Raw genomic sequence first — 15,693 nt, 5'->3', positions numbered from 1 at the left:
AACACACACATGTAACTTTTTCAATTTAATTAGAAAAAAAAATCAAAGTTTTTAATGCAAAAAATATTTTCAATCATTTATTTTCGATTGAAGGGAAAAATGTTTTGAAGCCATTTTTTAATTTTTTAATTTAATTTAATGGAAGCAATTTTTCCCTGAAGTTCCTCGACAGCTCAGACTATGAAAGAAAACTAACTAAAACTAACCATGTTTAGAGACCAAACCAGAGTCTCAACTTCATCTCTCACAGACACACACAGACGACTCACTGTTTTTTTCATTGATGTTCAAGTCAAACTTTAAATAAATAAACGACACACAGACTCAAATGATTGACAGCTGGAGGCGTCAGGACTTGCCGCTGCTCATCTTCTTCTCCTTGAACCTGCGACACACAAGATGGCGGTCGGTGAGCACCAGAGTCGGTCACATGACGCGAGCGCGAGTCCTACTTGAGCTTCTCGCTGGTGCTGTAATGTCTCAGCAGCTGCTCCTGACGGGGGCGCTGCAGGCTGCTGTGGGAGCTGTAGAAGAAGGACTCCAGGTCCGAGCTGCTCTTCTTCAGCTGCCCGGAGGACGAGTACAGACCCTCCCCCGCACTCTGGAGGACCAGAGAATCTCTTCAATATTCTGATGATATAATTCCATTAAAAAAACAGCGCTCAAAGGAGGGAAGGTGTTCTTCAAAACGTTGTCACCGAGCAGATTTCGAACTAAGGAGTCCAGCATGTTTATCAAAACCTCAACAGCTGTAGCGTCAATGGCCACATAAGGGGACATAAGCCCAGCCCCCTTAGAGACCTGGGGGTCCCGGTAGCTGAGCAAGACTCACCTCGGCCTGCTGCACCTGTACGAAGACCAGCAGAGACGCCAACTCCAGGCTCTCGTTGAAGCCGTTCTTCAGAGGAACCGAGCGAAAACCTGCAGGAAAACACGGAGTACGTCAACGAGGTCCCGTGGAGCAGCAGGAGTCGCGGGGTCACCTGAGCGAAGCCCCTTGACTTGGAAGGTGGCCTGGGCCAGGAAGTTGGGGTCAGAGAACATGTCCTCCTCGTTGACCACGAAGCGCAGGAAGGTCAGTTCGGGTTCGTAGATTCTGAAACACACCGGCTCCGAGGTGGATCTCCAGACGGGGTTCAGACCGTTGTCCCCTGTGGAGGCAGAAGATCCAGATGGTGACCACGAGCCAGATGGTGACCACGCCTCCCTCACGCCGACGCCTCACTCACGGAACACCGGCGTCTTGAACTTCTCCTCCGAGTGTCCGCACAGCTCCAGCTCCACGAACGGACTGGAGATGCTGCGGCCGTTTTTGGGAAGATGTCTGGCGCCGATGACCTGCAGGACACCAGGAGAGGTCAGCAGGTCACTTCAAGGAACGTCCAGAACGAGTCACATGTCAACAGAATGATTTTGAAGATGTTGCCACAGTCGAACCAGAAGCATCAGTTCAGCTCAGCGCAGCACAAGCAGGCGGTAACAAATGATAGTGACCACAGTCTGTTGCACGTCATGAATCAACTACACAACTTTCACATTCAAGAAGTGACACAAAACCAGCCGTAACTTGAAGCTCTGATGTCAACGGCTGATAATCTTCTCCAATCAGAAGTGGAGGATTTTAGTCCAGGAATAACATAGTTTTACACAAAATACAAAAACAATCTGATGCGTTTTCATTTGGGTATTGGCAAGAATCTGGTGATATAATACATATCACGATACAATATATAGTGATACTGTAGTAACAAGGATATATGTGTAGTATTGTCCAGTACTTGACTCTGGTGTTGTGATAGTGTAGTAACAAGTATGTATGTGTAGTATTGTCCAGTACTTGACTCTGGTGTTGTGATAGTGTAGTAACAAGTATATATGTGTAGTATTGTCCAGTACTTGACTCTGGTGTTGTGATAGTGTAGTAACAAGTATATATGTGTAGTATTGTCCAGTACTTGACTCTGGTGTTGTGATAGTGTAGTAACAAGTATATATGTGTAGTATTGTCCAGTACTTGACTCTGGTGTTGTGATAGTGTAGTAACAAGTATATATGTGTAGTATTGTCGAGTACTTGACTCTTATGTTGTGATAGTGTAGTAACAAGTATATATGTGTAGTATTGTCCAGTACTTGACTCTGGTGTTGTGATAGTGTAGTAACAAGGATATATGTGTAGTATTGTCCAGTACTTGACTCTGGTGTTGTGATAGTGTAGTAACAAGTATATATGTGTAGTATTGTCCAGTACTTGACTCTGGTGTTGTGATAGTGTAGTAACAAGGATATATGTGTAGTATTGTCCAGTACTTGACTCTGGTGTTGTGATAGTGTAGTAACAAGTATATATGTGTAGTATTGTCCAGTACTTGACTCTGGTGTTGTAGTATTTACAGACCACATGACTCTTGACGAAGTCGTAACTGCTTTCATTTGTTTTCAAACTAAATTATGTCCAATTATTAGCTTTAAAAGCTGCTGGAGTCACTGTATCCTCTCATCCTCAGACCTTCCTCCTGTGGGTCACTTCTTGTCAAGTACACCCAATGAGAACAGAGCATGAATCACATAGTGAGAACAATAACAAGGACACTCCGGGTTGTGTGAGGAGTTCCTGGACAGCAGGGGACCAGAGTTCTGACTCACCCTCACGACGATGTTGAACTCCGGCACCTTCTTCTCACGATTGGGGTCGTAGTCGTCGCGGCGCATCAGCTCCGGCTGCAGGATGTAGCCCGTCTGCCCGTTCAGACTGAAGAGGGCGTTGTTGAGCTGCATGTACTTGTCTGACAGGAAGGACACGTTTAGAACTTCCCGCCGATCTTTTTTTCGGCATCCACCGTACCTGCGGTCTGGAAGTTGAGCGCCACCATGTGGCAGCCGCTGGCCCAGAGCGGGTACGGGTCGTAGTTGGACGACTCCACGCGCTGACCTTTGGGGTACACCCGACTCAGAGCCTTCCTGTTGTAGCGCACGAAGTCCGTGGTTCGAATCTTGCTGGGGGTTTTGTTCTCGGCGAAGGATCGGATCTCGCGGTAGCTGAAGCTGTCTGAGGACACACACACACACGCTTTAACCCTCCAGGGGGCGCTCAAGAGCTCTGCCTACCGAAGCGGTCTTTATCTTTGCTGCGGGGCTGGCAGTAAACCACCAAGTCGGACATCTCCATGGCGACCTCGGCTTTCTTCTCCACTTCCTCCTGCTGTCGGATCTGAAGTCGCGGACAAACAGTTACTCTTTTTGTACATGTTGTGATGGTGGCGTCCACTAGAGGTCGCCACAGTGAACGATTATCCTGATTTTTTTTTCTCTGACAGTTAAGTTGTAACTTCCTCCATACTCGTCATTCCTTCACAATAAAAGCCTGTTTAAGTGTTTTATCATCAGAGCAGACTCTGCAAAGAACAGGAAGTGATAGATAATCGGTACCGACCTCGTGAACCCGGTTGTACTCTTTGCTCTTCTCTCTCTGAGTGATGACCCACGTGGCATTGTACCACTGGAAGAGTTCCTCCACAGAGTCCGGGGCCAAGTCGAACTGCAGACTGTCCTGGTCACGATCCTGCAGCGTCAACACGTGCGGCTTCCCGTTCTTCCCCGTCCTCACTGGGTCGACACACACACACACACACACGTAAACACACACACGTAAACACACACACGCGCAGAGAAACAAAACCTTACGCACACACAGAGCCACACATACAAACACCCACAAGCATGAAGACACACACAAAAATACAGGCACACACATAACAAAACACACAGACCCACACAGACACACACAGATATACACATGCAGACACAGCCATACCAACACACACACACACACACAAACACACATACACATGGACACAGGCCGGCAAACACATATCAGAGATACACAATTGAACACACAAACACACACACAAAAAGAAACACACACAAACATACAAATGCAGACACATACATACACAAAGACACACAAAAACAAACACACACAGAAACAAAACCTTACACACACACAGAGCCACACATACAAACACCCACGCGCATGAAGACACACACACAACAAAACACACAGACAGGCAAACACATATACAGAGATACACAAATGCACACCCAAAAACAAACACACACAAACATATAAACAAACATACAAACACATACACTCACACATGCAGACACATACACACACCGACACACAAAAACAGACACACACACACACAGACACATATACAGAGACACACACACAGACAAAAACACAGACACACAGACACACACACACACACACACACACACACACACACACACACACACACACACACACACGCAGACACACACATACACAGACACACACACTCAGATACACACTCACACAGAGACACACTCAGATCAGGCCTTCATGACATCACCAGGTCATGTGACTCACGTTTGTTGATGTCACATCTGGAAATGTCCACGACTCCCTTACAAAGTTCTCCAAGAGGGTTTTCTTCCAGACCCTGAGGAGCAGCAGGTCAGTCATGTGACCTTCTCACCCTCATGACCTCTCACCTGTAGTGGACTCTCCATGAGGCTGTCGGTAACTTCTGTCACAAAGTTCGAAGGAAAGAAGAGCTGAAGCTTCCCGTCCAGGTCTCCCTTCCACCTGCAGACCACAGCGTCACTACAGCGCCCCCTGTTGGCTCTCGTGGCCACAGTTGATCATGACAGAGACACAACTGTACATCCACCTCTTGTGTGTGTGTGTGTGTGTGTGTCTATGCTTGTTTGTGTGAGAGAGAGGACATGTGTCTATGTGTATGTGTGTCTGTGCCACTGCACGAGGATGTGTTTGTATGTGTGTGACTGGGTGTGTGTAATCCTCTTTAATCCAACTACGTGTTTGTGTGTTTGTTTGTGTGTTTGTATGTGTGTGTTTGTGTTTGTATAAGTGGGGGTTTGTATGTATGTGACTGGGTGTGTGTAATCTTATCTAATCTAACTACGTATTTGTGTGTTTGTTTCTGTGTGTGTTTGTGTATGTATATGTATTTGTATGTATGTGTGTGTGTGTGTGTGTGTGTTTGTATATGTGTGACTGGGTGTGTGTAATCTTATCTAATCTATCTATGTGTTTGTGTTTGTATGTGTGTGAGTTTGTTTATATGTGTATGTTTTTGTATATATGTGTTTGTGTTTGTATGTGTGTGTGTGCGTGTGGTCATTTGTGTGCGTACGACTGACCATCCTTCGTCGTCTCTGGTCACGTTGTGTATCAAAGTTCCTTCAGTGAAGCTGAGCTCGTCAGATCTCTGAGCTTTGTAGTTGTATCGAGCTTGCACCGTGTTGTTGGACTGAAAACACACACACACACATGAAACGACACAGACCAGCGAGAGAGAGAGAGAGAGAGAGAGAGACACACACACACACACACTCACTCACTCACTCACTCACTCACTCACTCACTCGCAGCACTAACACACCTGTGTCAGCTCCAGCTTGTTGGGCTCCACGTAGGTCCTCATCTCGTACAGTGATCCACAGTCCTTCACCTGAGGAGCAGAAGTCAGGTGACCGGTCACATGACCATCAGGCTCCTGGGTCGGACCCTGAGACATCAGGACTCGCTCACCGTGCTGAAGTGGTCCACCAGCTCCGGCGTCACGGGGTACCTGAGCTTGATCTTCCTGTAGAGCGGCGTCTTCCTGTAGTACCCCACCAGCTCCACCAGGCTCTGGAACTCGATGGTGGTGTCCAGCAGGTAGACCCCGCCCTCCTTCTTGACCCGGCAGTGCTTGACCTGTCCGTCACCCCTGAGAGACGAGCCGCTGTCACACGTGTCCTTCAACATGGAGGCCGAAGGTCACACCTGAAGGTGATGGCGAAGGCGTCCGTATCCGCTTCTCTCTGTCGGATCAGGAACGCTCCGTCTCTGGGGATCCTCATCAGGAAGTCTTCGGCCTGACCCCGACTCAGGTTACTGTAGAACCAGCTGTAACACACACACACGCATGCACAAACACACACATAGACAGATGCACAAACACACACAGACAAATGCATGCACATGCACACATGAAAACACAAACACACACATACAGTACACACACACATGCACACATGCATGCACAAACACACGCATGCACACAGATGCACACACATGCACACATGAAAGCACAAACACACACATACAGTACACACACACATTCACGCATGCACAGACATACAAATGCACACACATACACACATACATGCACACAAATGTGCAAAAACACATTCATGCACTCACAGACACACATTTAAAAAAACACATACATACAAATGCACACACATATATACACACACATGCACACACACGCATTTAAAAAAACACACGTATACAAATACAAATGCACACACACACATACTCATTCATGCACAAACACACACACACACACAAACACACACACGCACATACAACATTTCACGTGGATCAGTTTCCATGGTAACGAGTCATCAGGTCAACGAAAGGTAAGAGCGAAGAGAGATGATGTCATGTGACCTACCTTTCCTTCAGGTGGGGGCTGGGGTGGGGGACGGGGTCGGTGAGTCGAAGGTCAAACTCCTGACACTTGAGCAGACTCTCGCTGTAGTGCTGGACCAGAGAGAAGACGCTGCTGAAGGTCAGGGCGGGCGTCAGGTAGAAGACGGTCTGAGGACCCTTGGACTGAGTGTGGATCCTGCAGTGCTGGACCTTCCCGCTCCGCCTGGACACAGAGGATCCTGGGTTTACTCAGGACCACCAGGGTGTTCAGAGTGAGGGGGGGGGGGGGCAGACCAGAAGGACAGGCTGTAGTCCTTGGAGTTCATCTCTCTCTCGCGGACCAGGAAGGTTCCGTCCGGCCCGCCGGTCTCTTGGCAGAACTCTGTGATGAGCCGCTCCGCCGTCTGCCGACTGTCCTTCATGTGTCCGTGGAACCATGTCTGGGACAGGTGCAGGTCCTGGAGCTGGACCCGGGGCGAGAACAGAGATCAGGATCTGCATGACCAGGGTCCAACCCGTGGGACCAGATCAGAGTATGGCGTCACCATCTCCGTGTCCTCCGCCTCGTCCTCGTACTCCTCGGCGTAGTAGAGTTTGTCGTCAGAGATCACACAGTAGTGTTTGTTCCAACGCTGCCGGAGAGAGTCGTTAAACTCGCTCTGATTTCCTCCCACATCCCATAACCTCTCGCTGCTGTGAGCGTCCGCACAAACACACACAACTACACACACGTAGATGAGGTGACCCCTGATCCCTGGTCACATGATCCACTCTCAGCATGGGTTCATTTCATCATTTAAACAAATAAGGGGTTTTTAAAGGCTTCAAATGTGACATTTTATAGTTTATTATTTGATGATGTTTCATTCAGTACTCGTGAGATCCTCGTACCTGGTCTACAGGGTCCCACATCTCCAGGTCTCCCTGCTTCTGTCCCTTCCTGAACTCCTTGTTGGTTCCTTCTCCCTCCACACTCAGTTTCTTGTGCTGAAGGACCAGAGTGATCAGGTAACAACAAACACACACATACACACAACACACAGGCAAATACACGCAGAGAAGCCCACACATTCAAACGCACACTCAGACACACTCGCCTAGCGCACACACACACACAAACAAATACAGGGATGCACGTGCACGTGCACACACAAACACAAATATTCAAAACACAAACAAATACAGGTGCACACACATGTATACACAGACACACAGACACACACATATATTCAGATGTAGATAAATATATACAGACACACACAGACAGACAAAGACATAAACACAACACACGGACACAGCCACGCACACTTCAATACACACCCACACATGCAGGCACACACAAACAAAAACACGCACACACAATCACACACAGACAAACACACAAAAACAAATGCACACACAATCACACACAGACAAACACACAAAAACAAATGCACACACAATCACACACAGACAAACACACAAAAAAAAATGCACACACAATCACACACAGACAAACACACAAAAACAAATACACGCACACACAGACAAACACACAAAAACAAACACACACCTTGAGGATGATCTTGCCCTTCAGTTGGGTGGGTGTAGGCAGCAGGTCCGCCATGTGGTCTACAGGCTCCGTCAGCAGTTTGTCCCCAAAAACCTCTTTGAATATTCGAGCCATCTGACGCTGCTGGTCCAGAGGACAGTGCTCCTCGATGGACAGGATGACCGGGAACCTGAGGACACAGCGGGTACAGTTGCTGTCGTCGTCAGGAACACATGCGGCACAAACTTTTACTTTGAAAAATAAAAACAGATTCTACTTCCTGGTCTTACTCGGAGGTGACGAAGGCGTGCTCGTTGATGGCTCGGACCACATCCTCGAACTTGATCTTGGTTGTTCTGCTCCAGCCGTGGTAGATGATGGGCTCCCCGGGTCCCTCCCAGCAGTCCACTGAGAAGAAGAAGAGAGACGGGGTCAAGACGAAGTCTTCCTCAAAGACCCGGAACCGAATCACTAACGCTCCACGCAGCGACATCCCAGACGCAGGCAGCGGACGTAGGCCTCGGTGGACGACTCGCTCCGGAGCTGGTCCCCGGTCAGGTACCTGTGCGACCACCCACACTTGTTTCGTATGCGTGCATACGTCCAACACATACGTGTGCGTGTGGACATACGTGTTGTGCGAGGAGTTGATCCAGTAGTGAGACAGTGGGTTGTTCATGTCCTGGGGGTTGATCTCAGAGAACTTGTCGTCCCAGATGGAGTTCTCCTTGGAGAACAGGAAGCTCAGGAACTGTGGACAGGAAGAGGCGGGACGTCATGAAGCGTGATCTGACCCGGGACCTGGTTCGGTCCGCGAGGGTCGGTCACCTCGCCGACGGTGAACTCCGGGTCGTTGGTCTTTCTCATGGTGTCGTCGATGAACGTGGTCATCAGCTCCCGGACCTTGTTCAGGTCGTGAGCCCACGATTCCTGCGAGAAACAGGATCAGCTGCTGAACTGAAGGCACCAGAACCTCCCACTCTGGATCCAGTTTTCAATAGGTGTCAGATTTGGGTCCAGTAAAAAAACGACGGCAGATTTCCCAGAGGTCCAACCAGAGGGTCCACCTCTGGCCCGGTTCTGTCGAGCCTGCACATGTGCGTCAACTGTACCTTTTGTTCGTAGATCAGGAAGCGCTGGAAGTCCAGGAGCAGAACCGTGGAGGCGTCCGGCTTGTCGGTGTTACTGCGGCGAGACACACGCAGAGCGAGGATCACGCACATGTGTCGGGGGTCACTGACCCGGGGTCAGAGGTGAACTCACCCCAGTATGAAGGCGCAGGACTCGTTCTTGAACTCGTCCAGGATCTTAGCGAGAAGGAAAAGTTACAAGACGTGACGACGACTCGTGGGACTTTTGAGTCTTACTTCGTTCTGCTCGAACATTATGAGGTTGTAGAGTTTGTGGAACTTCTCGAAGTCCAGAGAGTCTTTTCTGGCGCCCACTTCCTGCAGCAGACGAGCAGAAGGTCAGTCCGGGTCCCCGAGTCCGCCCCCTAGTCCCAGAGTTTGAGTTCCCTAGTCACTGAGTCCGTCCCCTTGTCCCCGAGTTCGTCTACTAGTCCCCGAGTCCGAGTCCCCATCCCCTAGTCGCCGAGTCCGAGTCCCATAGTCACTGAGTCCGTCCCCTAGTCCCCGAGTTCGTCTACTAGTCCCCGAGTCCGAGTCCCCTAGTCCCCGAGGCCCCGTTCCCTAGTCACTGAGTCCGTTCCCTAGTCACTGAGTCCCTCCCCTAGTCCCCGAGTCCGTCTACTAGTCCCTGAGTCCGAGTCCCCATCCCCTAGTCCCCGAGTCCGTCGCTTGGTCCCCGAGTCAGAGTCCCCGTCCTCGAGTCCCAGTCCCAGTCCTCTAGTCTTCGAGTCCGTCTACTAGTCCCCAAGTCCGAGTCCGATTCCTCGTCCCTGAGTCCGTCCCCTAGTCCACGAATCTACATCTGAGTCCGAGTTCCCGTCCCCTAGTCTCCAAGGCCGTCCCCGAGTCCACGAATCTACATCGGAGTCCAAGTTCCTGTCCCTGAGTCGGACCTGGAACTTGTCCCTCAGGCTGCGAGTGCTCAGAGACTTGCAGTTGACCAGCGGGAGCAGAGTCTTCAGCTCCTTCATGGAGAGGCTGTTCGAGGAGGGACCGAAGAGTTAGTTAGTTAGTGTTAGTGAGTCAACACATCCTCAGCAGATGAACGTGAGACCAACCTTTTGGTTTTGGTGTTATTGATGGAATACATCTTCTTCCTGAGCCAGCTGGAGAACCAGGAGCACACGTCAGGTGTGTGTGGTCGTTACCGTTTGTCTGTGTGTTTGTGTGTTTGTATCGGTGTGTGTGTGTGTGTGTGTGTGTGTGTGTGTGTGTGTGTGTGTGTGTGTGTGTGTGTGTGTGTGTGTGTGTGTGTGTGTGTGTGTGTGTGTGTGTGTGTGTGTGTGTGTGTGTGTGTGTGTGTGCGGCACCTCTCGATGAGAACAGGTGTAGGAGCAGCTCGTGTTTCTTGCATCAACATTTCTAGTCCGATCAACCATTTCTGAGCTTCCTCTGCAGAGTCGGCTGATGAGACGAGAACTTATGTCAGGATTCTTATGAAGCAGCTTGTGTGACAGGGGTGAGACAGGTGAGACAGGTGAGACAGGTGAGGGAGGTGAGACATGAAAGGTGGTGAGACAGGTGAGGGAGGTGAGAGAGGTGAGACATTAAGGTAGTGAGTGAGGTGAGGGAGGTGAGACAGGTGGGGTAGTCGAGTCATTTAATGGGACAGGACTCACCTCCCAGACTCAGCGTGTTGAGGACGAACTGAGAGCCGTAGAAGATGGTGAAGCACGAAGCGTCCTCGTGTTTGTCTCGTCCGTCTCTGAATCGCTCGAAGTCCTTGGAGTTCCTGCCCGGACGCAGCTCTCTGACCTCGAACAGATCCACTGCAGCACAAACACAGTGTCGGCCACAGAGGAGGAGGAGCCTAAACAAGATGTGATGCTGTCCAGGGTGTCCCCTGCCTCTGACCCCGTACAGACGGGAGAGACCCTGACACCCAACGACCTTCAGAGCGCGGCCGGGACGTGACTGAAGAGTGACTCACGAGCTCCGTCCGTCTTGTCGGCCGTGCGCGTCCACGCCACCTGCCGGGTCTCCATGATGACCTGGACCGCCAGCCGCTCCAGCCTCTGTCTGAAGACCGTCATGACCACACCCATCTCCATGTCACGCTTGATCATGCTCCTCTTGTACTCAGTCATCTCGCCGCCCTGACCCCACGCCGTCATTTCTGTACACAAACACAGACACACACACACACACACACACACACACAAGTGAGACACACCCACACACACCCACACAGATCACAAGTCTTCTGTGAAGTTGACAGCAATGCATTGTTGAGATTTTTCATTGACAAAATTAAATTGATCAAAGAGAAAATCTCTCCCCCTTTGTTTGGAACCCCTACTGTCTCTGAGCCTGTCTCCTCCTCTTGGTCTTCCTTCAGTGCTGTATCTCTGGCTGATATTTCAGCACTAGTGAACAAGATGAAACCCTCCTCTTGCTCGTCAGACATCCTTCCTTGTTGGCTCTTTGTTAAAGTGTTTGATGTAATTGGCCCCTAGGTTACCAATATGGTGAACCTCTCCCTTTCCACAGGGGTTTTTCCCAATGCATTTAAACATGCCATTGTGGAGCCTCTGCTCAAAAAGCCAGGCTTAGAACTGACTGACCTCAGTAATTTCAGGCCTATTTCTAAGCTCCCTTTCTTGTCCAAGATCTTGGAGATGGTGGTGTCTCAGCAGCTGTCTTTGTCCCTGGATCAGAGCGACATCCATGAGAAGTTTCAGTCTGGCTTCCGTAAACATCACTCATTTCTGTACACAAACACAGACACACACACACACACACACACACACACACAAGTGAGACACACCCACACACACCCACACAGATCACAAGTCTTCTGTGAAGTTGACAGCAATGCATTGTTGAGATTTTTCATTGACAAAATTAAATTGATCAAAGAGAAAATCTCTCCCCCTTTGTTTGGAACCCCTACTGTCTCTGAGCCTGTCTCCTCCTCTTGGTCTTCCTTCAGTGCTGTATCTCTGGCTGATATTTCAGCACTAGTGAACAAGATGAAACCCTCCTCTTGCTCGTCAGACATCCTTCCTTGTTGGCTCTTTGTTAAAGTGTTTGATGTAATTGGCCCCTAGGTTACCAATATGGTGAACCTCTCCCTTTCCACAGGGGTTTTTCCCAATGCATTTAAACATGCCATTGTGGAGCCTCTGCTCAAAAAGCCAGGCTTAGAACTGACTGACCTCAGTAATTTCAGGCCTATTTCTAAGCTCCCTTTCTTGTCCAAGATCTTGGAGATGGTGGTGTCTCAGCAGCTGTCTTTGTCCCTGGATCAGAGCGACATCCATGAGAAGTTTCAGTCTGGCTTCCGTAAACATCACTCTACGGAGACAGCTTTACTGAAAGTGTCCAGTGACATCATGATGTCGGCTGATCCAGGTCAATACACTGTTCAGGTTCTCTTGGATCTGTCCTCAGCCTTTGACACAGTTGATCACCAGATCCTGCTGAGAAGATTGAGGGATGAAGCGGGACTGTCTGGGTCTGTGTTACAGTGGTTCTCGTCATACCTTTCTGGGCGTAGTTTTAGTGTATCTGTCAATCAAATGAGGTCTGAATTGGCGGATCTGTTGTGTGGAGTCCCTCAAGGTTCTGTTCTGGGTCCTTTATTGATTTTTGCTGTACTTAATTCCCCTCGGTAAAATCATTCAGAGATTTCCTGATGTTTCTTATCACATTTTTGCTGATGACATCCAGCTCTACTGCTCTTTTGATCCAACTGAGCCCCAGAGGCTGAACAGTTTAGTCAATTGTTTGCTAGAAATCAAACAATGAGTGAAAACACTTTACAGCTAAATGTGGACAAAACTGAAACTCTGGTTATTGCTCCTGATGATAAGATTCCAGGGTTGAGTCAGTACTTGGGTGACTTAGGTCAGTCTGTCAAACTGAGCCTGAGAAACCTGGGTGTTGTATTTGATAAAGACATGTCTCTTGTTCAACACTAAAGAAAACTGACCAGAAACTGTTTCCTTCAACTGAGAAAAATCTCTAAACTTAGGAAAATGTTGTCACAACATGATCTGGAGCTTGTAAGTAAGTAAGGTCAGACTTACACCCCAGCTCGGGCTCTGAGGTCTGTGGATCAGAATCTACTGATGGTTCCTGAACACGGTTCAGGACCAGAGGAGAGAAATCCTTCCAGACTGTTGCTCCTAAGCTTTGGAACGAACTTCCTTTGTGTTTGATGATCTACTGACTCCTTTAAGAAACATCTTAAGACGTTTTTATTTGTTCAGGCTTTTCCTTGATTTTCTGGAACTCCTGTTGTGTTATCAGTTTTATCTTGACTTTAAAGTATATACTTTATTGAATTTTGTTTTAATTGTTTAAGCGCTTTGTGACCCTGGTCTGGTAAAGTAAAAAATACATATTAATACAAATAACTTACTAACTTACTTACACACAAGTGAGACACATACCTGCACATACAACACACACACACAAGTGAGACACATACCTGCACATACAACACACACACACAAGTGAGACACACACACCTGCACACACCCACAAACACACAAGCCAGCCACACTCCTGCAGACACACACACTTCCTCAAACCACACGATTGTTTTTGCTTCACGAACACGTGACACGTCAGGACCTGGTCCAGGAGGAAGTGGGTTGTGTGTCCGGGAGATAAAAGACAAACAGTGCTCGAATGTGTGTGTTTGTGTGTGTGTGCGTGTGATGTCATCAGTACTTGACCACAAACTTCATCTCACATGCCTCGAACAAACATGCATCTGCGGGTCTTTGTTCTCAAGTGAAGGGTTTGACTGGAGTTCATCACGGGAAACACAATTGTGTCGTCAGAGGAAACACACAACTGCACGTTATGGAGGAGAAGCATGATTTTAAAATTTGACATTTGTTTTGAAATTTTGAATTAAACAGTTTTTTTTTAAGTTTACTTAAAAATGTAATTAAATACTTTATTAATAAATGTTTTTATTTAAATTGAAAAAATATATTCAATAATTTTTATATTCAAATCTCGATACAGTTATTAAAATATCGAATTCAAATATTATACCAACATTTTTTTTAAATTGAAATTAAAGACATTAGAATAAACATAGACTTTAGAAAATGTATTTTTAATTATTGTAACTAGAAAATCTTGTAACTGTTAAAATAATAATTAATTTTAAAATATGTTTGAATTGCTTTCATTCCATATTCAAATAAAATGAATTAAACCTTTCAATATAGAACTTATTGATAATAATTAAATTCGAAAAAAATAATTTGACATTTTAAATACAAACATCAAATATTCTGATAAACTTCCATACAGTTGATACTGTCCTCAGTTGGGAATTGAACCCATATATATACACCATTTTTTATCCAATTAAGTTTAAAAATATTTTTTAAGCTTTAAATCTGAATGTATGAATTAACCAAATAAATATACAGATTTAAATTTAAATGTAAAATTAAATAAAGGGTTTTAACAAATCAATAAGTTGAATTTAAAAAAAAATATTTAATGGTTTATTTGTTTGTAACAAATACTGAATCGGAAATATTTATATATATATATATATATATATATATAACATTTAAATCTGAATTTACTTTTTAAACAAAAAAAAAAAAAAAAAAAGAAAATGAAGATTTGACCTTAAAAAAAACCCTTAAACTAATAAAATTTTATTTAAAAAAAAAGAAGTAAAAGTTCAATATTTAAACTTTCGATGCAACTCCACCGTGACCAGAGCCTGAAGATCCATACAGGACCCATGTGGACCCAAAGCCTGTCAGACTTGGTTCTGGTCAAAACTTGAGGCAGAAACCTAGAGACCTATGAACGGCTACTGACCGGCCCTGGTTGTCCAGAAAAGGTTCTAGAAAAAGCAGCAGTGGTCACTGAGATAGTCCACAGAGTGAGTCAGCAGAACTTTATCTTGTGGTGCAGAAGCAGGACCCGGACCCGGATGTGAGGCCGACTGTCCGGCAGAAGTGGACTTCCTCCGCTACAAACACTTAAAGAGACGCAGCACTGACCTGTGACAGGACGGGGTTCCGCTCAGGAAGAACCGGACCGGACCATGACTGCAGGCGTAGAAATGGAGGCGAGAGCACGTCGACAGAGACTAGAGCGGCAACTTTTAGTTCCTCAATCCGAGTGAACGAGGAAGTACACGTTCTCACACACAACCACACACACTTCACACATGAAAGCGGAAGGGTGGACTCGACACATGAACCTCCTTCTCTTCAGAGACACCCCCAGTAAATAGAACCCCACTTCGAAAAGGTTCACGAAGAAGTCCTTCTCAAAACTTTCCTCGAACCCTCGCCTGAATCCAGATCTGTTACTCAGCATTTTCATATTTAGACCACAGATCTGGTCCTTTAGTCACCAGGACCAAGTGAAGAACCTTAGAGCGTGATCAGAAGATCGTAGAGACCGGGACCAGGAGGAGAGACTGGGTTTGCTCGCAACTTGTTGTTGGAGAGAGCCCTCGTAGACACAGAGGGAGCCGGGATTCTCAGGCGGTCCCTCATGTTGACGATCCATTCAAAACCTGTTGAGTCCTGAAGAGAGACTGACCAG

General features: G+C 47.2%; 1 protein-coding gene across 1 annotated transcript; it reads right to left on the bottom strand.

The window, feature by feature from the left end:
- Positions 1 to 64: 64 nt before the first annotated feature.
- Positions 65 to 15,554, bottom strand: plcg2 (phospholipase C, gamma 2). The gene is made up of 33 exons (XM_087796782.1): positions 15,141 to 15,554; positions 11,081 to 11,266; positions 10,770 to 10,919; positions 10,461 to 10,554; positions 10,209 to 10,256; positions 10,044 to 10,128; positions 9,388 to 9,468; positions 9,284 to 9,327; positions 9,133 to 9,205; positions 8,849 to 8,950; positions 8,653 to 8,771; positions 8,497 to 8,582; positions 8,311 to 8,428; positions 8,042 to 8,210; positions 7,381 to 7,476; positions 7,035 to 7,121; positions 6,784 to 6,953; positions 6,512 to 6,712; positions 5,836 to 5,958; positions 5,599 to 5,779; positions 5,450 to 5,518; positions 5,208 to 5,317; positions 4,536 to 4,629; positions 4,411 to 4,483; positions 3,433 to 3,605; positions 3,108 to 3,210; positions 2,845 to 3,048; positions 2,646 to 2,785; positions 1,230 to 1,338; positions 984 to 1,151; positions 833 to 921; positions 453 to 601; positions 65 to 385 (listed from the first exon to the last, which is right to left on the bottom strand). The coding sequence occupies exons 2-33, from the start codon at positions 11,262 to 11,264 to the stop codon at positions 349 to 351; spliced, it is 3,729 nt and encodes a 1,242-aa protein (XP_087652908.1). The 5' UTR covers positions 11,265 to 11,266; positions 15,141 to 15,554; the 3' UTR covers positions 65 to 348.
- Between the last annotated feature and the right edge of the window lie 139 nt (positions 15,555 to 15,693).

This window comes from Callionymus lyra, chromosome 8 (genome assembly GCF_982586985.1).
Source record: "Callionymus lyra chromosome 8, fCalLyr1.hap1.1, whole genome shotgun sequence".
NCBI lineage: Eukaryota > Metazoa > Chordata > Actinopteri > Syngnathiformes > Callionymidae > Callionymus > Callionymus lyra.
Note: the sequence above shows the minus strand (reverse complement) of the source record. Positions and strands in the feature narration are given on the sequence as shown.

What these genes read in the sequence shown, in the direction of transcription:
- plcg2 (XM_087796782.1), bottom strand. Translation starts at nt 11,264, where the DNA reads ATGACGGCGTGGGGTCAGGGCGGCGAGATGACTGAGTACAAGAGGAGC. An exon ending in TCCTGATCTACGAACAAAAG is followed by an intron (nt 8,951 to 9,132) that starts GTACAGTTGACG and finishes TGTTTCTCGCAG; the next exon opens with GAATCGTGGGCTCACGACCT. An exon ending in AGTACAACCGGGTTCACGAG is followed by an intron (nt 3,211 to 3,432) that starts GTCGGTACCGAT and finishes CCGCGACTTCAG; the next exon opens with ATCCGACAGCAGGAGGAAGT.